The 23,856-nt window shown below is 40.8% G+C and overlaps 1 protein-coding gene across 1 annotated transcript; it reads left to right on the top strand.

The window, feature by feature from the left end:
* Window positions 1-26: 26 nt before the first annotated feature.
* mrpl46 (mitochondrial ribosomal protein L46) lies at window positions 27-23,596 on the top strand. Its single transcript, XM_073033213.1, has 4 exons — window positions 27-271; window positions 12,849-13,047; window positions 21,626-21,799; window positions 22,276-23,596. Exons 1-4 carry the CDS (start codon window positions 50-52, stop codon window positions 22,536-22,538), a joined length of 858 nt encoding a protein of 285 aa, XP_072889314.1. The 5' UTR covers window positions 27-49; the 3' UTR covers window positions 22,539-23,596.
* The last annotated feature ends 260 nt before the right edge of the window (window positions 23,597-23,856 follow it).

Genomic DNA, 23,856 nt, shown 5'->3' with positions numbered 1-23,856 from the left:
CCTCCCCCCCCCCTCCCACTACCACACGTCTCGCAATCGGAGAGCCGAGATGGCTGCGCTTCGCCGGCTCCCCGTGCTCGGAAGCCTCGCCGGCCCCCGGCTTGGCCCCGCGGTGCGGGGATTGGCGGCGCGTTCCCCCGAGGGCAGCCGCGCTCTGCAGCCGGGGGCCAACGGCTGGCAACTCTGCGGCGCCGTGTGTCTGCAGCGGCCGGCCGTGGTGTCGCGGGAGAGGAACCAGATGGAAAGCGCGTTCGCGCGGCTGCTGGAGCAGGTGGGCGCGGGCGCGGGAACGCGCGACCTTTGGCAATCCTGTGCGCGGGAACGCGCGGCTTTTGGCAATGGTGCGCACAGGTGAAGGTACGGGTATAGACTCGGCGCTTTTCCGTTGGATTGAGGAAACTCTCTGGGCACTGTTTTCCACAAGTTTATCCCAAAAGTTGTATATTAAAACAAAACTTTTGGGGGATCTGCGTGAGGATGTAGAGACTAGCAATTGCAGCCCATTCCTAATTACACTTGAGAAGTTGGTGGTGAATGGCATTCTTGAACTGCTGCTTACCTTCAGAATTAGATTTAGTATCGCTGAGGTATATCATGAAATTTGTTGACGTAAAATATTCAAGTTAAAATACTGTATCAGATCACTCGGTATCTGTGTGAACAGAAATAGTTAATATTTCAGTTAAGTAATCCATATTACCATTTGGAGGTTCCACTTATAGAAAGGTGTAAAGGCTTTCTTTAGTAAAAGTCCAGATGAAAATTATGAAAACAATTTCAGGCTGACTTCATTACATAACTACTCTTGGTTATTTCAAGATTCAAAAACTTTATTGTCATTTTAACCATACATCAGCTCTGCAGGGCAGAATGAGACAGCGTTTCCCAGGAGCAGTGCAATCATAACATAACAAACGCAACACTAAATAATAAACATAACAATAAATAGTAAAACACAACAGCCACATGTCAGTTAAAAACAAGAAATGAGAAGTTTGCAAGTTGATCTGATTGGGACTTATAAAATTGTACGGGGTGATTTACAGAGTGGGCAGAGAAACTTGTGCAACACAAACATAATGCAGGAGGAACTCAGCAGGTCAGGCAGCATCTATGGAAAATGAATAAACAGTCCATGTTTCGGGCTGAATCCCTTCTTCAGGACTGAGAAGGAAGGGGAAAAATGCCAGAATAAAAAGGTGGGGGCAGGGGTAGGAGGCTAGCTGGAAAGTGATAAGTGAAGCCAAGTGATGATTAAGGCTGGAGAAGAAGGAATCTCATGGGTGAGTACATGGTTGAAGAATCGGAGGGCTGCATCTGGAACATGGGAATAACAGTTGGCATGGACTGGATAAGCTGAAAGGCCTGTTTATGTGCCATATTGGTCAATGACTCTATATATAAATAAATACAGGTTTCCCCCGGCTATTCAAAGGCAGAGCATTCCTATGAAATGGTTTGTAAGCCGGAATGTTGTAAAGTGAAGAAGCAATTACCATTTATTTATATGGGGAAAATTTGTGAACATTTGCAGACCCAAAATATAACCTACTAAATCATGCCAAATAACACATAAAACCTAAAATAATAGTAATATATAGTAAAAGCAGGAATGATCTGATGAACACACAGTCTATATGAAGTAGGAATACTTATCTGCAATCATTGCAGCACTGTCCACCGTAGCAAAAATCTCACGCAAGCGCTCTCGGCAGAAACACTCGGCACAAGCGCTCTTGCAAGAAGCACTCTTTCCAGTAACCTTTCAGCTGTGAAGCTGCCAAACCGTACCAAATAACACATAAAAATACACAACCTATATAAGGTAGAAATAATGTATGCCCAGTGTTGTTTCACTTACCGGAATCGGGAAGGCTGCGCACACTGATGATGGTATGTTAGGCTGAGTAGTCGGAGGTTGGGATGGTGGGAGACTGGGGTGTCATCTCATCGTCGTCTGTTTCCATCAAGGCTGGCAGGTTATCTTCTTCTATGTCTGCCTGCCTTGATGTCAAAGGTTGAGGTTTGTCGGCTGATGTGGAAGGCTTGAAAAATTGACAGTATGCTTGACTGCTTAGCCTCGCGCATTTTTCTATCATACAGTTCTTTGTAAACACTCAAATCATCCTGCAAATATGCCCTAAACCTATGTACCCTTTCAAAATTGAAGTCATATTCTTCTGCAATCATTGCAGTGTTGTCAATCGCAGCAAAAATCTCACGCAATTGCTTCACGTTCAGTTCCTGGACGACTTCACTTTTGGGCCGTTGGCTACTGCGTTCAGTTTCAATTGTTATCCTTTCCTCTTCATCAGTTCTTCATCTGTCAGTTCTTGGTTATGGGATGTCAGAACCTCTTCAACGTTATCTTTGTCAACTTTCACAAACCCAGCCTCTTTAGCCAAACTCGTTATATAACATAGAACAGTACAGCACATTACAGGCCCTTCGGCCCACAATGTTGTGCCGACCCTCAAACACTGCCTCCCATATAACCCCCCACCTTAAATTCCTCCATATACCTGTCTAGTAGTCTCTTAAAGTAGTCTCTTAAACTTCACTAGTGTATCTGCCTCCACCACTGACTCAGGCAGTGCATTCCACGCACCAACCACTCTCTGAGTGAAAAACCTTCCTCTAATATCCCCCTTGAACTTCCCTCCCCTTACCTTAAAGCCATGTCCTCTTGTACTGAACAGTGGTGCCCTAGGGAAGGGGCACTGGCTGTCCACTCTGTCTATTCCTCTTAATATCTTGTACACCTCTATCATGTCTCCTCTCATCCTCCTCTCCAAAGAGTAAAGCCCTAGCTCCCTTAATCTCTGATCATAATCCATACTCTCTAAACCAGGCAGCATCCTGGTAAATCTCCTCTGTACCCTTTCCAATGCTTCCATATCCTTCCTATAGTGAGGCGACCAGAACTGGACACAGTACTCCAAGTGTGGCCTAACTAGAGTTTTATAGAGCTGCATCATTACATCACGTCTCTTAAACTCTATCCCTCGACTTATGAAAGCTAACACCCCATAACCTTTCTTAACTACCCTATCTACCTGTGAGGCAACTTTCAGGGATCTGTGGACGTGTACCCCCAGATCCCTCTGCTCCTCCACACTACCAAGTATCCTGCCATTTACTTTGTACTCTGCCTTGGAGTTTGTCCTTCCAAAGTGTACCACCTCACACTTCTCCAGGTTGAACTCCATCTGCCATTTCTCAGCCCACCTCTGCATCCTATCAATGTCTCTCTGCAATCTTCGACAATCCTCTACACTATCTACAACACCACCATCCTTTGTGTAGTCTGCAAACTTGCCAACCCATCATTCTACCCCCACATCCAGGTCGTTAATAAAAATCACAAAAAGTAGAGGTCCCAGAACAGATCCTTGTGGGACACCACTAGTCACAACCCTCCAATCTGAATGTACTCCCTCCACCACTACCCTCTGCCTTCTGCAGGCAAGCCAATTCTGAATCCACCTGGCCAAACTTCCCTGGATCCCATGCCTTCTGATTTTCTGAATAAGCCTATGATGTGGAACCTTGTCAAATGCCTTACTAAAATCCATGTAGATCACATCCACTGCACTACCCTCATCTATATGCCTGGTCACCTCCTCAAAGAACTCTATTAGGCTTGTTAGACATAATCTTCCCTTCACAAAGCCACGCTGACTGTCCCTGATCAGACCATGATTCTCTAAATGCCCATAGATCCTATCTCTAAGAATCTTTTCCATCAGCTTTCCCACCACAAACGTAAGGCTCACTGGTCTATAATTACCTGGACTATCCCTACTACCTTTTTTGAACAAGGGGACAACATTCGCCTCCCTCCAATCCTCCGATACCATTCCCGTGAATACCAAAGAGAAGTATTCATTGAGGACCTCGCTCACTTCCACAGCCTCCAAGCACATCTTCCCACTTTTATCTCTAATCGGTCCTACCTTCACTCCTTACTATGTCCTTACTTTGTTCACCACGATCGAAACACTTAACTATGTCTAATTTTACGCTAAGTGTAACACCCTTGCACGTTCTTTTAGGCTTTTCCAATAGTTTAGAACTCATCTTGCTAACGGATGCACAAAATAAGTCGACATAAAGCACAGATGCTCACAGGCACGTGTTTTAAGCAATGCCAGCTAGAATGCAGTTCCGGGGGAGGAGCTCGGCGCGCGCGCTGCCTTTTTTCATAACAGTGAAAACACCTGTTAGCGAAAACAGGTAACTAATGTAGGTCTTTTGTAACAACAAGGTGTTGTAAAGCAAACGTTCAAAGAACGGGGGACACCTGTAGTTCAAAAGAGACTGTGCAACTCCTTTCTTACTCCCATCAGCATTCCCATATTCATTGGGACAGACTTGCAGCATTTAGAACCAAAGTCAATGGGATGGCGATAAATTTCATGTCAGGATGGTGTGTGATCTGGCACATTGGCACATTCCCCACCTGCCTGGAGCAATGCTGTTGCTCTTGTCCATGATGGTATAACACACTGTCAGAGTAGTACGATCAAGTATTTGGAGTGTTTTTTGCTGATGGTACACAGGTACTATGAGCTGTCACGGAGATTTAGGGTGTCTGATGGGATTATGGGTAGTTGGCTGCTTTGTTCTGAATGATTACAGAGTCATGTAGCACAGATACAGGCCCTGGAGCTCATCCATCTATATTAATCCCGTTTCCATTAAAATGATCCCAAGCCTTCCATGCCTTGGTGGTACAAATATTCTTAAGTTGAGCTGCTCAAGAGTTTTTGGAGCTGTATTTGCACAAGTGAGCATAGAGCATTCCTGCCTTGTAGATACCCTTTATTGGGCCACTCAGTGGTGTCGTGGCATCAGCTCTGGAGGCGTATAGTCCTTATTTCAAATCCATCTGGGTCCCAAACTGGACAGCAGCAATGTCAGTGTGGAAGAAAGGCCTGGCAATCTACTCTTCTATCTGGCTACAAGAACCCTAAGGACAACTGTAGAGTCGCCATGAGTCGATGATGACTCGATGGCACTCAACAACTACAGACCCTTTAAAGCATGATACACTTTAGAAATGGTTAGAAACTGTGGGATGAATGGGTTGTTCTGTGAGTAAAACAATTGAGCAGAATGGATACAAACTCTCTGGAGTTCAGAAGGGGAGGTAATTTCATTGGGGAGAAAGATTCGGAAAGGATTTTGCTGGATAGATACTATGTAGATGTTTCCCATGGGTGGAGGAGTTGAATTGGGGCACAGTCTCAGGATAAGGGGTCAGTAATGTAAGAATAATATGTGGGGGGGGGGGATTTCTTAGAAGGTTGTAAATCTTTAGAATTTTCAACCAGAGAGCTATGGAGGGTGAATCATTAATCTTTGAGCATATACTTTTAACTTTTTTAGGGGTGCATAATTTTCCCATGGGGATCAGGGAAGAAAGTACTGTTGACATCAGATTTCAAATTGAGTATCACATCACTGAATGGCAAAAAACTCTGGAAGTTGATAAGATCTACGATCTATCAAAGTAGGATTTCAGAACCATTTAGATGAAAGAGATAGTAAGACTGCAAGATTGCAGAGGCAGGGTGTTGGGACCGGAGGAGAGGGTCGGGCCAGTTCTGCTTGCTGCTCGGCGACTTTTATTGCGCTGTGCAGAGGCTGTGGCTTGGTGTTTGCAGCTTCTGTGACGTTTACTCCGTTCTACTGAGGTTGAGGTGGTGGCCTGCTCTGGCTGCTCCATGCTTCGTGTTTAAGAAAGTGCAGGCAGAAATAAAGAAGAGAGGAAATAACAATAGGGCTGTAGAGGGCAGATGAATGATATCATTGCTTAGTTTAGTGTCAAATGCATATTTGTATAGGTCCAATGAAAAACTTATTTGAACGTTATATAAAGAACATTCACAAGAGAAACATAAATTTTTACACAATTTTTACAAAGAATGCAATTAGAATAAATAATATTTTAGTGCAAAGTAGTCATTGCATTGCTAAAGTGTGGTGGTTGTGATATTAGCGGTTGATTCAAAACTGAATAGTTGAAGGGACATCCTTATTCTTGAACTAAGTGGCACGTAGCTTCAGGATTTTGTATCTTCTGCCCAATGGCAGTCCATAATAGTGGGAATTTTTGATGGACACTGCCTTTGTGAATGCAGAAGGAGTACGTATTGGGAAGATGAGTTGGCAGTTTTAGAAAGGGTGTTTGTATCTAGAAGTGAAAGATGAAGGTAGTGAGAATATCAAACAAAAATATTGTGATTATTATATCTAATTCTATTTCAGTTTTTCTTATTTTTACATGGTACATTTATCAGTTGAACCAGTATTCAATGGTATAACTGATTATCTTGTCATAGTCACTAATGTTGAAGGAGTTTTGCTCTGTACAAGTTTGTGGATTTCCTACCATCTTCATTATCTTCACCATCTTCATCATCATCTTCATTATGTGCCGTGTCATATGACGTGGGCAATCCTGGTCTCATGACCATGATTGTTCTTGGGAAATTGTTCAATTGAAGTGGTTTGCCATTGCTGCCTTCTGGGCAACAGTGTCTTTACAAGATGGCTGACCCCAGCCATTATCAGTACTCTTCAGAGATTGTCTCCCTGGCGTCAGTGCTCACATAACCAAGGCTTGTGATATGCACCAGCTGTGTATGTGATCATCCACTGATGAAGTTTTTGAGGATATTGGGGATGCAGGGGTTAATGTCCTTCAAGGACTTTGTACTCTATCACGGTAAGTTGCATCCTTTGTTCTTGCTTCGTGCGATTAATTGTACTTCTGCAGCTGTGAGGTTGTGAAATTGCTAAACACTTCTCTGTTTTAATCAAGGACGGAACTGTCTGATTCTGTAAAGTAGTGGTCACCAACCAGTTGATCACGATCGACTGATTGATCTTTGAGACTGTCCCAGTGGATTCTGAAAAAGAAGAAAAATAAATACATAAATACTGTTGTAATGTGAGCATTATAAAAATAAGTAATACTAATTAGGATAATGCTAATATAGCAATACTCCCGCTATGGAAAGCTGTTTGTAAAGAGAGGTTGTTTCTGGGGTTGCAGGGTTTTACTTCCGTTCCAGGTTGAAGGCCCAGCAATCATTTTTCACAAAACATGCTGCTCAAAATAAGGCTGCTGTTGAAGAAAAACACAAAATGCTGGCAGAACTCAGCAGGCCAGACAGCATCTATGGGAGGAGGTAGACGCTGTCTGGCCTGCTGAGTTCTGCCAGCATTTTGTGTTTTTATTTATTTCCAGCATCTGCAGATTCACTCGTGTTGCCTGCTGTTGAAGCATCATTTCGTGTAAGTCATCTTTTGGTTAAACACAAGAAGCCTTTTACAGATGGCGATTTATTCAAGGAAGCAATGGCCATTACTGCAGAGACTGTTTTTAATGACTTTAAAAACAAAAAGGACATCCAAACCGCAATACGTAATATACCGCTTGGCCCTGCTACAGTGACAAGGAGGGTAGAGTCACTGTCAGAGGACGTGGATCGACAAGTATTAAAGGACTTGTCACTCTGTGAATATTTTTCACTACAGTTTGATGAATTCCAGGATGCAATGCAAACAGCTCAGCTTGTTGTATTTGTCGGAATGGCTTTACAGGATTTTACAACAAAGGAGGACTTCCTCACTCTTCTGCACTTAAAGGAGAGAACGAGAGGTGAGGATATTCACAAGGAATTTAAAAAATATGTCCGTGAACATGATATCCCCATTCATAAACTGGTGGCAATTACTACTGATGGGGCCCCAGCAATGCGCCGTTTGCGCATTGGTTTTATAGCACTATGCCTTAATTATCCTAATTTTCCCGACTTCCTGGATTATCACTGTGTGATTCATCAGCAGGCCTTGGCTGGGAAGGTCGTGGGCTTTCCTCATGTAATGACACTGGTGGTCAAACTGATAAAACTTGATTCAAGCAAAAGCGCTTCAGCACCGCTTATTCATGGCGTTATTGGATGAGCTCAATGCCACTTATGGAGACATAATTCTTCATGCTGATGTTTGGTGTTGCAAAGAGCTGCAACGATTTGTTGACTTGCTGCCTGAGATAAAGACTTTTCTGTCGACAAGAAACGAGGAGCACGAGGAACTGTCAGATGATGTGTGGCTATTGGAGTTAGGGTTTCTGACAGACCTAATGGCTAAATTAAATGCACTGAACAACGAGTTCATGGGAAAAGACCAACACCTGCCCCACATGATAAGTGCAGTAAATGCATTTAAGGCCAAGCTCGGTATTTGGATTTCAAATTCAAAGAACGGGAGGTGACCCACTTTCCCAACTTGGAGAAAATGTTACAGGCCATCAAGGAAAAAAAATGCTTTTCACCCTAAGCAGTACTGTGCTTACCTAGACAAACTGGCAATAGAGTTTGTTTGGCATTTTGGGGAGTTAAACGTCATGAAAGATATTGCTGCATTTACTTCAAACCCATTTCTGCCGATCGATATAGAACAGATAGCAGCCAAATTCCAGCAAGTATTTGGTGTGTCAAGTGATACTGAAATGGTAATTGATTTGCAAAATGACATCGAGCTTAAAGCAAGATCAAGGGGTGGTGACCTTTGAGGGCTTGTCAGCAGGGAGAAGCTTCCTCATCTCACCACACATGTACTAAAAGTCAGTGCCTACTCCGGGTCAACTTATCTGTGTGAAATTGCATTTTCACAGATGAAAATTATTAAATCTAAGTACAGGAGCTGTCTTACTGACAGACAACTCACAGACTGCCTCAGACTGGCTGTCTGTAGTTATGAGCCAAATTTCAGGGAACTACCAGAAAGTATTCAGCCCCAGTCATCACACTGAGTGCAACAGTCAATTTTTATTCATTAATTTTTCATGTTGAAATAAAATTAAATAATGAAACTTATAATTAAAGGTATAAAGTATTGTAATATTCTTAAAGAAAGACAGCTATGGCCTGTTTGATATGCTAGTTGCAGTGTTTTCTTGGTTAAATTAATTTGAAAGTTTGACAAAAGCATTTTTATGTAACTCAAGTACAATTAGCCCAAATAAAAGGCCTCCAGTTGGAAGTACAATCTGAGGTGTTGTTTCTCTAAATGATTTAGTAGGTAGATCTTATCTTTCACTAAGGCCGAGGTACGGAATCTTGGGCTTAAAAAGGTTGGAGACCACTACCGTAAAGTAACAGATGTGTGTGCATCTGATAAAAACTCAGGCTGATTACTCCTTTCCTTGACACTCTGTACCTTGCAGTTGCACAAGCTTTGTATTAAGAACCGGAAAACAACTCCATATATGGATAATGATGGTCCCTTTGAACTGTATAAATGTCGCTGTACGTAACCTGCTAATAGAGGTCCGATATGAGCCCCTGGGGGAGAGCAACTCTGTCCTTCGGGTGTTTGGCTCAGCGCCTCTCGCTGGCTGAGTTCGAACAAATAAACTGGTGTAAAGGGTAAAGTAAAGAACTGTTTGTAGTGTGGTTATAGGTCCAGCGAATTTAAGTTTACACCACTACCTGTTCCCGTGGCTTCATGTGACCCTGATTAGGGGGTAGGCAGGTGCAGGTGCTACACATTGCCTAAGGTGACCTGCAGGCTAATGGAGGGAAGGATTGCCTTACACATCCTTTGGTAGGGATGTATCTCCACCCCGCCACCCCAATTTCTACAGCATTGCAGAAGTTACTTGGCTGTAAATTACTCTTCAGATTGTCCTGAGGTCAAGAAAGAAATAATATAGATGTAAGATCTCTTTCCCCCCCCCCCCCCCCATTCAACACATTGCAATAGGTCTTTAGTTTAGAAGGCAGGTGAAGTTAAGTGATAGAAGAGACAATATGAAGCTTAACCAGATGGTCTCTCTTAATGATCTTGGTTGTGGGATTAATTTTGTGTTCAATATTTGATACGAATGTTGCTGCAGGATACTATTTTATTGTGAGATCAACGTTCCTACTTTCTTTCCAGTAATCTATAAATAATGTAAGATTGTTATCACAATAGCAAAAAAAATTTACAAAGAGTAAAAATTCCAGTGGATACTGTATATGCACTTCACATAATCATTAATGTACTTACACTCAGTTGCCACTTTATTAGGTACCCCTAGTACCTAATAAAGGGGCCACTGAATGTATGTTTGTGGTCTAGTGTTGCTGTAGCCCTCTTCAAAATTCAGTGTGTTGTGTATGCAGAGATGCTGTTCGGCACATCGCTGTTGTTATGTGTGGTCATTTGAGTTACTGTCGCCTTCCTGTCAGCAGGAACCAGTCTAGCCATTCACCTCTGACCTATTACATTAACAAGGTGTTTTCTCTCACAGAACTGCCACTCACTAGATGTTTTTTTATTTTTCCCACCATTCTCTGTAAACTCTAGAGACTGTGTGTGAAAATCTCAGGAGATCAGCAGTTTCTGAGAAACTCAAACCACCTTGTTGGGCACCAACAATCTTAACACAGTCTGAGTCACTTTGATCCCATTTCTTCCCTCATTCTGATGTTTGGTCTGAGCAAAAACTGAACCTCTTGACCATGTCTGCGTGCTTTTATGCGTTGAGTTGCTGTCATATGATTAATTGATTAGATATTTACATGAATGTACTGGTGTACCTAATAAAGTGGGCACTGGGTATATATAGTATAGTGTATCCTGTGGTGGAAAAATATTCATTCATAATGCTTAGTCACTAGCAAGTGACAAAGTGATCTGAGCATCACCAACATAGTGTGTAGTGATCAGTCAAGACAAAATGTTTACAAAGAAATTGTTCTAAGCACGTTATAAGACCGTGCTGCATCATCCCTATCTCTATTGATCTCATGCGGAGTAGAAATCTGGATACTCTTATTGACAACTGTATCTTGGATGAGCAAGGAGTGAAAAGTAATTGGTAATGTTTGTGGTCCTGTAATCTCTGGCTTGTGTATGTGGACATCACATTAACTGAGATAGGTTGCAATGGTGCGTCTTGACAATGAGCAGCTAGCAAAATGCTGAAGGAGCTCAACAGGTCAGGTGGCATCCGTGGAAGGGAATGGACAGATAATGATTTGTTAAGGCCCTTCATCCGTATGTTCTTTTCCACCAGGTATTATGAATTGGGGAAAGGTCACTCAGTTCCTTGATCCTGGTCTGCCACTTAATAAGGCTATAATACATAGGAGCTGAATAAGGCCATTCAACTCATTCAGTTGTTATGTGTCTCAACCCTATTCTTCTGCCTTCTCCCTGTAATCTTTGACACCCTAACTAATCAAGAGTCTATCAACCTTTGCTTTAAATGTACCTAATGAATTGATCTCCACAGTCACCTGTGCCAATGAATTCCACTGGTTCACCACCCACTTGTTAAAGAAATTCTTCCTCATCTCTGTTCTAAAGGACATACTTGTATTCTGAGGCTGTGCCCTTTGGTCCTAGATTCTGCCATTATTCTCTCCACATCCAGTCTATCTAGGCCTTTCAATATTCAGTAGATTTCAATGAGAATCTCAAACCTTCCCCCCCCCCCCCCCCATACTTCCATCAAGTACAGGCCCAGAGCCTTCAAGTGTTTCCCATTTGTTCATCCCTTCATTCTTGGGATCATTATCATAAACCTCTGGACCCTTTCCAGTGTCAGAACATTTGTTTGAGATACGAGACCCTAAACTGCTCACAGTACTCCAATTGTGGCCTGACAGTGCTCTATAAAGTCTTATTGTTGCACTCTCTCCATAAAAATTATGGTGGATCTGACTGTAACCCCAATTATGCTCCCTGAAGGGTTATTAAGTCCAGTGAAGAGTCTTGACCTGAGCCATTGACTGTTATATTGTCCTCAACAGAGATTGCCTGACCCATGAAGTTCCTCCAGATTTTGTTAGTAGCTCCAGTTTCTGTATCTGTAGTCACTTGTATATCTAGCTTACAAATGATATATGTATTTAGCTGCATATCTGAAGAACATCAATGTGGGAGAGCAGCTAGTACATGTAACATAATTCATCGTGTCAAAGCCTAAAATAATTATTTCTTATGATAAGTGATTGCAGTAGCTGGAAATGTGCAGACTCTGGATTTTGAACTTTGAGATTGAAATGGCAAGAGTCCTAGTCTAATCTTTTATTTGTGGCAGTAGATTTAGAGGCTTTGTTTCCTATGCCTGCTGCAGGTGACTGGTAGAATCTTCGGGGAGTTGATGGAGATGTGAAAAGAATAACATGGGATTATCTGCATCTACCATCAAGCACTCATTTTTACTAAACCTATACTAATCCCATGTTATTCAAAAGACATTTAAAGGTTTTTTCCAAAACTAATTTTTAAAATAAAAGCAGCTTTACAAACTATTTGAATAATATGCGATTAGTATAGGTTTACCTCCAAGAGGACCCCAACCTTGTCGTAGGGTTTGAGGCTTGCATCCCTCAATGACCCAGAGAGCTATGCTAGCTGGAGTCAGGGCCTTGTACTTTGGCTGTTGGTAGGGTCACCCATGCAAAACAGGTCAAATGGTAGAGGCCAGATCAAGAGTGGCTCACTGGTCCTCCAGGTTTGGGGGTTCACCTCAGGGCTAACAACCCTGACTTGTCAGCAAAAATTGTAATGGAAACAGCAATGAAGAATCTTTCTATGTCTGTGTGTGACGATATAAGACAAAGAGGGATGGAGGTCCTTCATTGCTGTCTTAAATGCCTGTGGCCTAATGGACAGTAAATAAGTAATATAGGTTTAGTAAAAATGGGTGCTTGATGGTTGCAGTGGATATGGTGGTCAGAAAAGCTTGTTTCTGTGTTGTATGACTCTGATACGATGGTGCATTTAGTTTATTTCTGCTTTCTCAAAATGCAAATGATCTTATTTATATTTTATAGATGGAGCTGGAGAAAAGCCTCTATTCTGATCATGAGCTTCGACTCTTTGAAGATGAAGAAAGGATTCAAAGAAGGCAGGCATATGATTATGATTCAGATGAAGAGGATGATGTTGGCCATGACATTGTGACTGGCCAGGATCTGGAGGATATGTGGGAGCAGAAGTTCAGACAGTTCAAACCTGCTGATAGAGTACAAGGTCTTTGTCTTTCACTGCTTCGTACCATTAGTGTTATGATGGGCTGCTCAGATACTGTGGTTCCTAACACCAATATGATTCAAAGCTTTTCATAAACCATAAGAAATGGATGCAGAAGTAAGCTATTTGACCCAATCTGCCTTCTCTGCCATTTAATAAGATCATGACTATATTATTTTTATATAGCTTTCTTACACCAACCCTTGATTTCCTTAATTCAGGGGCTCCTGGGTTACAAATGAGTTGACTTTATGGAAGTGCAACCAAATTTGGAGAATCTAAATTCTCCTAAACTTCTTTAAAGATTTTTTTCAGGCTAGTAATAATTAAAACGTTTCATGGTATTCATTAATAATTGAATACATGAAATTTCTAGATTTCCTCACTTGCAGACCCCAGTCATTCAGATTGGCAACAACATCTCCATCAGCAGAGGTACACCAGAAGGTTGTGTGCTTAGCTTCCTGCTGTACTCACTTTATACTTACGACTGTGAGGCTGAACCAGCTCCAATGCCATATTTAAGTCTGCTGAAGACACCACTGCCATTGACAGAATCTAAGGTGGTGATGAATCACTATAGAAAATAGAAAATGTGGTTGAGTGGTGCTACAACAACAACTTCTCACTCAGTGTCAGCAAGACCAAGGAACTAATTATTAACTTCAGGAGGGAGAAACCAGAGATTCATGAGCCAGTCCTTATTTTGGAATCAGAGGTGGGGAGGTTCAGCAACTTTAAATTCCTCGGTATTATCATTTCAGAGGATCTGTCCTGGGCTATTATGAAGAAAGTATGGCAGCCCCTTCAGTTCCTTAGAGATTTGTGTAGAATTGGCATGAGATCTAAAACTTTGACACATTTCTATAGATGTGTGTTGGAGAGTATATTGACTGGCTGCATGATGTCCTGGTATGAAAACACCAGTGTGTTGAAAGGAAAATTCTACAGAAAGTAGTGAATTGGGTCCAGACCATCATGAGTAAAGCCCTCCCCACCATTGAACACAACTGCATGGAGTGCTGTCGCAGGAAAGAAGCATATATTATCAAGGACCTCCACCACTCAGACCATGCTCTCCTCTTGCTGCTACCATCAGGAGGAAGGTACAAGAATCTCAGGACCCACGCCACCGGGTTTAGGAGCAGTTATTACCTCTCAACCATCAGGCTCTTGAACCAGTGGTGATAACTTCACTTAACTTCACTTGTCCTGTCTCTGAACTGTTCCCACACCCTGTGGACTCTAACTTTCAAGCACTCTTCATCTCATGTTCTCGATATTTATTGCTTGCTTGCTTATCTATCTATCTATGTATGTATTTATTTATTTATTTATTATTTTGTATTTGCACAAGTTTGTTGTCTTTTGCACTTTGATTCTATTATGTTTCTTGGATTTACTGAGTATGCCCACAAGAAAACAAATCTCAGGTTGTACATGGTGACATGTATGTACTTGGATAATAAACTTACTGTGAATATTCCATTAGTTTAATTATAGGTAGTGTTAAGGTGACTACTTCTCTTGACACTGGTTTCATTACCTGCTTTTACCTTTTTTATAATAGGTGAGTAGAACATCCAGCACATGGGAATCTATTCTTGGAATTTTTTTGTGTTTCATTTTTATGTCTTTAATATGTTTTGGCTCTCTTAACATTTTCAATTCATTAAATATGGTTTAGAATGTCATTATCCTGACTGGAATCTCTTTTAAAGCTTATTTGTATATTCAGATTTGTTTCACAGCACAAATTAATCTTTCCTCAAAGAGCTGCTGTTCTGACAGATTTTTTACAATTGTACCCTTAGACCCATGTGGATTACTTTTATCTCCTCTTTGCAGAGAGAATATAGTTCCCCTTTAGTTCTGGTTGTAGCCTTTTCAGGATATCTCAGAATAAAGTAGAAAGATTCAGGGCATTATTTTTCTGCACGGTTTAGTATTTGGCTTTGAACCCATACCTCACTATTTCTGTACTTAAAAAGATGGCAGACCGGCACTCTACTTGTTTTGGCAGTCTGAATTTTCAAAGTTCAAAGTAAATTTTATTATCAAAATACATATATGTCACCATGTACAACCCTTGCAGGCATACTCGGCAAATCTATAGGATAGTCATTATAACCGGATCATTGAAAGATCAGAGTGCAGAAGATGTCAAACTGCAAATGCAAATATAAATAAATTGCAATAAATAATGAGAGTGTGAGATAGAGTCCTTAAAGTGAGATGATTGGTTATAGCAACATTTCAATGATTTTGTGTGTTTGAGTGTACAGAGTTATCTCCTTTTATTCAAGAATCTGATGGTTGAGGGTAGTAACTGTGCTTGAACCTGGTCATGTGAGTCCTGAAGCTCTTTTACCTTATACTTGATAGTAGCAGCGAGAGGAGAGCGTGACCTGGGTGGTGGCGATCTTTGCTGATGGTTGCTGCTTTCCTATGACAGCATTTCATGTAGCTCAATGGTGGGGAGGGCTTGCCCTGTGATTTACTGGGTCAGACCCACTACCTTTTGTAGGATTTTCAGTTTAAAGGCATTGTTTCCATACCAGGCTGTGATGCAGCCAGTCAATACACTCTCCACTACACATCTGCAGAAGTTTGTTAAGGTTTTTGATGACATGCTGAATCTCCACAGACTCCTAAGGAAAAGGGGGCACTGCTATGCTTTCTTCACAATTGCACTTATGTACAATAGCAGTCTAACTGGGATTCAGCACAATGTGACTCCTTGCATTCACAAAGGAGTTGCATCTTGTTGAGATTGGTATATTTTAAACTGCTGCCTCACTGATCTTTTACATTAATCAGTTTGGGGGAAAGGATTACAGTGTTCTAAAATTTCATAAAGTTTTTATTGGTATGTAGTTTTAGCTGGAGCAACTAAAGGTAATTTTGTGGATCTGGGAACTCAGTTTCAGGTAATATTACACATATTAAATGACATGCATAAAAACAAAAGGCTCGAAATGCTCAGCAGATGAGGCAGAATCTGCGGAGAAAAGGTGGGGTGATTCTGGATGGAGAGAACTAAAGCAATGTCTGTGATAGAATAGAGACTAGGAGAAAGGATAGAGATGCTGGCTGAGATGATAATAAAAAGAAGAACTTGTTAATAATAACTGTTCAATCTGAAGCTGATTAAATTAGAAAGCTATGAATGTAAATGGAGGAGGAGAGGCAAAGTGGAATAAAACTGTACTGAAACTGGGATTCGAAGCTGCCGAAATCTGAAATGAGCGTAGAGAATTCTGAAAGCACGTATCAAGTCGGGTAACGTCTATGGGGAAAGGAAAAGAGAATTAACACATTTTGGGTTGGCCTTTCATCAGAAAGGGCTAGTTAGAACAAAATTCAAAGTGATTATCTAAAATAGTTAAACAGTGTTAAGTCCTGAGTGCTGTTCTGTGATCAATCAGAGGTGCTTGAGTTGTGTTGGGCTAATACAAGAAGTCAGGGGCAGATCAAAAGGAAGGAGAATTAGTGTGCCAGGTAATTTGAAGTTCAGAATCACCTTTGTGGACTGGATATAGATGTTCAATAAAGCAGTTATCTTTTTGTTTTCCCCAGTGTTGAGATCCTTTTGTGGATGTCTATGCAGAACATGTCATCTCTTATAGCTGAATAGAAAGACGTGATTGGAAATGAAAGAGTGAACCAGAATCTATTTTGAGAGGAGGAATTCCCTTAGGAGTTATCACCGATATCATTATGTGCTGTGTCATCTTGATGTGGATGATTATGGTCTGTAATCATGATTTCTTCTTGGCAAAGTCTACAGAAGTGGTTTGCTATTGCCTTCTGGGCAGTGTCTTTACAAGAAGGTTGACCCCAGCCATTATCAATGCTCTTCAGAAATTGTCTGCCTGGTGTCAGTGGTTGCATAACCAGGATGTGCACTAGCTACTCATATGACCATCCAGCATCTGTTCCCATGACTTCATGTGATCCTGAATGGGGTGCTACACCTTGCCCAGGCGTGACCTGCAGGCTAGTGAAGGGTAAAGGAGAGAAAGTGAAGGTGGTAGAGGTTGATCCATTGAACATGGAGGCAGATGGGGTAGAAGGGAGTGTAGAAGAATGAGAGGAGATTTGATAGAGGTATATAAAATTATGATGGGTATAGATAGAGTGAATGCAAGCAGGCTTTTTCCACTGAGGCCAGGGGAGAAAATAACCAGAGGACATGGTGAAGGGGGAAAAGTTTAAAGGGAACATTCGGGGGGGTTTCTTCACACAGAGTGGTGTGAGTGTGGAATGAGCTGCCAGATGAAGTGGTAAATGTGGGCTCACTTTTAACATTTAAGAAAAACTTGGACAGGTACATAGATGAGAGGTGTATGGAGGGATATGGTCTAGGTGCAAGACAGTGGGACTAGGCAGAAAAATGGTTTGGCACAGCCAAAAAGGGTCAGAAGGCCTGTTTCTGTGCTGCAGTGTTCTATGGTTCTAAGGTGAGAACAAGGGGAACCCAAGTTTTTCTTGAAGGAAGTGGAGGTAGCAAGAGAATTGTATGAAATTGCAGTGTGGTTGGTTGAAAGTTCTATCAACTGTTGTGGAAGACAGACTGTGGTTAAGGAGAATAGAAGGCATCTTGAAAACACAGGTGGAGGTGTGGTTATTAGAACAAATTGGGTTAGTGTCAGAAAAACGAGAATGAAACATTTTTTTGCAGGAAGGGAGAAGGTGTTGTTAATATGGCTGTGGGACTTCATAGGCTTGTATTGGATATTGGTCGCTATTCTCTGAGATGGAGGTAGAAAAGTTGAGAAAGAAAATTCAAAGAAGTACCATGTGAAATTGAGAACAAGCTAGGAATTGACAGCTAAAAATGATGAAATATTTGAGTTGTGTATCAGAGCAGGAATGTAGCACTATCTCTGTCATGAAAGGGCCCAAGTTGGACAGAAACAAGGACTGCTCCATGTATTTCACAAAGAGATGTAATGTTTTGATCCATGTGGGTTCCCATGGCTTAACTGTTAATTTGGAGGAAGTAAGTGGAGCTAAAGGAGAAATGTACAATACAGAAACAAGTTCAGTCAGAAAGGTGGTGGAAGTAGACAGGTTTATTTCATGCTCAAGGATGAAATGAAAGGCCCACAGTCCTTCCTGGTGTGAGATGGGGGAAGGTGCAATGAGACCTGGGGATCATTGTACACCAGTCATTGAAGGTGGGCATGCAGATACAGTAGGCAGTGAAAAAGGCAAATAGTATGTTGGCATTCATAGCAAAAGGATTCAAGTACAGGAGCAGGGAGGTTCTACTGCAGTTGTACAAGGCCTTGGTGAGACTGCACCTAGATTATTGTGTGCAGTTTTGGTCCCCTAATCTGAGGAAAGACATTCTTACCATAGAGGGAGTACAAAGAAGGTTCACCAGATTGATTCCTGGGATGGCAGGGCTTTCATATGAAGAAAGACTGGATCGACTAGGCGTATACTTGCTGGAATTTAGAAGATTGAGGGGGGATCTTATTGAAACGTATAAAATTCTAAAGGGATTGGACAGGCTAGATGCAGGAAGATTGTTTCCGATGTTGGGGAAGTCCAGAACGAGGGGTCACAGTTTAAGGATAAAGGGGAAGCCTTTTAGGACTGAGATGAGGAAAAACTTCTTCACACAGAGAGTGGTGAATCTGTGGAATTCTCTGCCACAGTAAACAGTTGAGGCCAGTTCATTGGCTATATTTAAGAGGAAGTTAGATATGGCCCTTGTGACGAAAGGGATCAGGGGGTTTGGAGAGAAAGCAGGTACAGGGTTCTGAGTTGGATGATCAGCCATGATCATACTGAATGACGGTGCAGGGTCGAAGGGCTGAATGGCCTACTCCTGCACCTATTTTCTATGTTTCTATGAGATGAAGATGTAAAGGGACTGGATATCCTTGTTAAAAGTTCTGCCCTAAAGCTCTTGAAAAAACTGAGATGTTCACTTACAGCTAGACTCTACTGACCGCATACTGTTTACTATGGACTCTTTCAGAAATGACTCTCAATTATTCTATGTTTGTAATGTATGGTGCTCAGAGGAAAATTTACAATCACTGTTTGGTTTTTAAGAATTCCTCTGACGTTCTTAGAATGTTTTAAATTTTATGTTCTGAATGATTGAATGGAAGTGAAAAAAGAATGTCAATATTACAGAGTACCCATGCAGGAAGAGAGAAAGGATTCCAATGTTTTGTGTAATTTCAATAAAGACCTTTTTTATAATAGTTTCAGCATCTGAATAACAGGACAGGTAGATAAAGTGATAAAGAATGTGGAACATAAAATATAAAACATAAAATGTAAGAGTGCTAAAGTGATGCTCAAAATCAAATAAGATGGCAGGTAATCAACAGTCGGTACTGTGAAAGCAGGCTGATTACCCCAGTACACAAGAAATTTGGATATGAGAGAAGAAACGAAACTTGACAGAATGTTGGCAGAATTCAAAGTGTAATTTTGATGGAAAATGGATGAGACTGGGGTTTTCGTTGGGGCAGGGGTCTGGTTTGAGGGCTATGTTGCAGGTGAGCAAAGATGATTCTCTTTCCTGTAGCAGAGAGGTCACAAAGATAGAGCATTGATTGAAGGTAGTCGTTAGAAAAAAAAATAGTTGAAATGATGATGGAACTGTTAAAGATTCCCTTACTGAGTGGACAGTGAGAATCTGAACATGCTGGGAGAGGCAAAAACCTTCAGGACATTTTGAAAACTGCTTGGTCACAGGGCCCTGCTTGCCCTAATGGCTCTTACTGGTTGGGAAGGAAGGGTTGGATGCAGTGTTAACTTTTTTTGAGTGGAAAAATAGAGCCAGTAAATAACTGAGTGTTTTAAGAAGCAAAAAGGTAGTAGGCTCCTGCTCCTAACTATACCAGAAAATGTAAGTAGACTGCAAATTCAGACAACTTTCGCAATTGTGCTCAACAGCTGAGTTGACACCATTCCAAGTATTTGCATTGAATGACCACTTGAGGAGAGTAGCAGAGTAATTTACAAAATTACTGCAAAGCGGTTAGATGTTAGAGAATGGGGGGAAAATGGCGAAGAATTATATATTTTTAAACCCACCTCTGTCCCTTCTGTCAGTAGAAATAAATGCTTGAAGTTGTCATTAAGGAAGAAATAGCGAAGCATTTAGAAAGGAGTGGTTCCATTAGCCAGACGCAGCATGGTTTCAGAAAGAGCAGGTCCTGTTTGTCAAACTTACTGGAGTTCTTTGAGGACATAATGAGTCCAGTGGATAGAGGGCAACGGGTGGATTTCTAGAAAGGTTTTTGAAAAGATGCCGCCCAAGAAACTTATAAATAAGATACAGATGCATGGAGTCGAAGGAAGTGTATTGGCATGGATAGTGGATTGGTTAATCAATAGAAGGCAGAGAGTTGGTATAAATGGTTGTTTTTCCAGTTGGCAGTCAGTGGTGAGTGGGGTGCCGCAGGGGTCAGTGCTGTGCCCGCAGCTGTTTACCATTTACATTGATGATTTGGAAGAGGGGACTCAGTGTAGCATAGCAAAATTTGCTGATGACACTAAACTGAGTGGAAAAGCAAATTGTACAGAGGATGTGGAGAGTCTGCAGAGGGATATAGATAGGTTAAGTGAGTGGGCCAAGGTCTGGCAGATGGAATACAATGTTGGTAAATGTGAGATCATCCACTTTGGAAGGAATAATAGAAGAGCAGGTTATTATAAATGGTGAAAGATTGCAGTATGCTTTTGTGCAGAGGGACTTGGGAGTGCTTGTTCATGAATTGCAAAAGGTTGGTTTGCAGCTACAACCAACTTGCAAGGGATCTTATAGAAACATACAAAATTTTGAAAGGGATAGATAAGATAGAAGTAGGAAAGTTGTTTCTGTTGGTAGGTGAGACTAGAACTAGGGGACATTGTCTCAAGATTCAGGGGAGAAGATTTAGGATGGAGATAAGGAGAAACTGTTTTTCCCAGAGAGTGGTGAATCTGTGGAATTCTTTGCCCAGGGAAACAGTTGAGGCTTCCTCACTAAATATATTTAAGAAACAGATAGGTTTTTACATAGTAAGGGAATTAAGGGTTAGGGGAAAAGGCAGGTAGATGGAGCTGAGTTTAAGGACAGATCAGCCATGATCTTATTGAATAGCGGGGCTGGTTTGATGGGCCAAATGGCCTCTTCCTCCTCTTCCTATTTCTTATGTTCTTATTATGCTGAGCTTAGTAGGTAAGCCACATGTGAAGGCCAGGAAGGAGCTGGACTTGGTTGTCAGAGACTATTTGAGACGAACACCATTGGGAACAATTAATAATTAGTGGGATCTCATCCCCACTACCACGCCCTCCCTCACTATGAAAACTGTAAGGAACCTGGGAGTGTAGGGAGAATAATATAGAATGAGAGATCTGGGCAGAGGGGTCTGTTTTCATACTGTATGACTGTGACTCTGAGAATCTCAGTTCCCAGAATTATTAATTATTTGTTTGTGATTATTTATTGCAAATAATTCTTTGATTGTGAAATATCCAATATATATTGCTGAACCATTTCTTGAACGGTGTCGGTAATCAAATAATTTTTCAAAATGTGTATTTCTCCGTATCTTAGAAGCTGACAAGAAGAATGATAGATCAACGTTGAACAGGCGATTGGATGAAAAGCTGCTGTTGTTAATAAAAGAAAAAGTGGAGGATGAAGAGATCTGGTTGCTACCACAGAGTTACTGGAAACCAGGGGAAACCATGAGGCAGACTGCAGAACGCACCTTGTCGACTGTGTCTGGTAACAGCTCTTTTGGGTGGCTTTATATTCTTGTTTGAATAGTAGCATGATGAAGCATAAGATGAAAATGGATCAGCCATGATGAAATGGCAGCACAGGCTCGATGGGCCATATGGCCTAATTCTGCCTCCATATCTTATGGTCTTGTAAGAAAAAAGCCAATTAATCCATTGTGCCTATGCCTGTTATTTCCCAGTAAACCAGTAATAATATTTCTCTTGATATTTTTGAACATTATTGAATTTGTTTTCATAGTCCTTACAGATGATGCATTTCATATCATACCAATTTTTAGTGGGAAATAAAACTTCTTGTATCTTCTCTAATTTGACCAAAAAAATATTGTTCCCTGTCATATTTAAGTTTGCTTCCTCTCAATTAAGATTCTTGCTAATTTTAGGATTTCACTTATTGTTTCCTTCTCTCTCTCTCTCTCTCCCTTTCCAATCCATCCCTCCTGCCATCAAATTTTGTAGGAAATCAATTGCAAGCTGTTTTTCTGGGTAATGCTCCGTCTGGTTTCTACAAATACAAATATCCAAAGGCTGTACAAACTCCTAGTAATGTTGGAGCCAAAGTATTTTTCTTTAAAGCCTTGCTGATAAATGGAGATCTTAAGATGAAAAAGAAAGAAGACCATGTGTGGGTAACCAAGAGTGAGCTGAAGGACTACCTCAAACCAAATTACTTGAAACAAGTTCAACGCTTTATCTTTGATAGCTCAGCAATAAATATGTAGAAATATTATTTTGTTAAAATTGAATCCTTCTGAATATTAAATTATAAATCAAATCTTGTGTGCCACTTTTTATTGTACTTTGTTGTGCTCTTGGTTCTTCACTTCAGTTTCAAAAATCTGACTTGGAATGTCCTGTTTTCAAACATTAGGTCCATTTTATTAACTTGTATATTTTTTTGGAAAGCAGACAAAACCAGATTTACTATCCAGACCCAATGATGCCTGTGTCTAAACCATTTTGAGGTCAACAGCATTGCCAAGTGCCAAGTCCAGACCAAGTAAAGATAGCAGTGGCATTAGTGAGGCAGATGGATTTTTAATTGTAATCCAGTGGTTTAGTAGATATTAATGACTGTTCCAGATGATTAATAATTCAAATTTCACAGATGTTGTAGGAATTAAAATTTACTCTTTGTATTGTTGATCTGATAATTTAACCTGATATCTGTACCCTTTGTTGATTTGCACATGTGGAAATGAGTGTGACTATAGTATCCTTGAACTCAAAAATATATCAATCCTGTTGCTTAGCCATTTGAAAGTTTGGTGCTGACTGTCCCAACTATGTCAAGGTAAGGATTGACAGTCTTGGGAATGAAGATATAAACTTTTGGAGATGCTGTTGCTTGATTTCATCAGTTTGATTCCATCTCACACTGTCAGAGAACACTGTTCCATTATCAGTCATTGTCTGACACTAGGCAGCAAAGTCAGAACCTTTAGACAAATCGATGCCGATTTTAAACCGCATATTATCTAACTGTTGTATTTGTTTAATATTTATCAGTGACGGTGAATTTTGCATTTAAATTTCTTTTCTCTTGGAAGATGCAAATTATATATATTTTTCTGGATCTAGCCTAATTTCAATGCATGCCACTGTGTGCCAAAATCTTAATAACTTTACCTCATAACATCATAGCATTTTATTGCAAGCTACTTTCGTTCATGGCCTTATTCCACTTAAATCTGCTTTGTTTGAGGATTCACTCCATAAGTCATTTGTATTACCATATATAGTGACATTAATTATGTATTAAATAATTGCACACATCATGCATTCTGTTTCAAGTCTCAAAATCTTTCCCTGTCAATTTATGTTACTTGGTTCAATGTTAAACAGTTGCAAAGTCTAAATAACCTGGGCATGATTGGAACAAATAAAAATGAGGGAACCTTTGATTAACTTGTTCCAGAAGACTACCGGTAGTTTTTTCTGTTAGTTTCCTTTGTGTTTTAACAATATCATGTTAAAATGCAAGTATTTTGTAGATCTGGTTGAATTTACCAATTGAATTGTTTTATGTGATGTAATATT

The sequence above is a fragment of the Hemitrygon akajei genome, chromosome 30, assembly GCF_048418815.1.
Source record: "Hemitrygon akajei chromosome 30, sHemAka1.3, whole genome shotgun sequence".
NCBI classification, from domain to species: Eukaryota; Metazoa; Chordata; class Chondrichthyes; order Myliobatiformes; family Dasyatidae; genus Hemitrygon; species Hemitrygon akajei.
The sequence above is the reverse complement of the archived record's forward strand: the minus strand, read 5'-3'. Positions and strand labels throughout refer to the sequence as shown.

Bases quoted from the DNA above. Each gene is read 5' to 3' on its own strand.
- mrpl46 (XM_073033213.1), top strand. From the start codon at position 50: ATGGCTGCGCTTCGCCGGCTCCCCGTGCTCGGAAGCCTCGCCGGCCCC. The intron at 272-12,848 runs GTGGGCGCGGGC...TATATTTTATAG, and splicing joins TCGCGCGGCTGCTGGAGCAG to ATGGAGCTGGAGAAAAGCCT. The intron at 13,048-21,625 runs GTCTTTGTCTTT...TCCGTATCTTAG, and splicing joins ACCTGCTGATAGAGTACAAG to AAGCTGACAAGAAGAATGAT.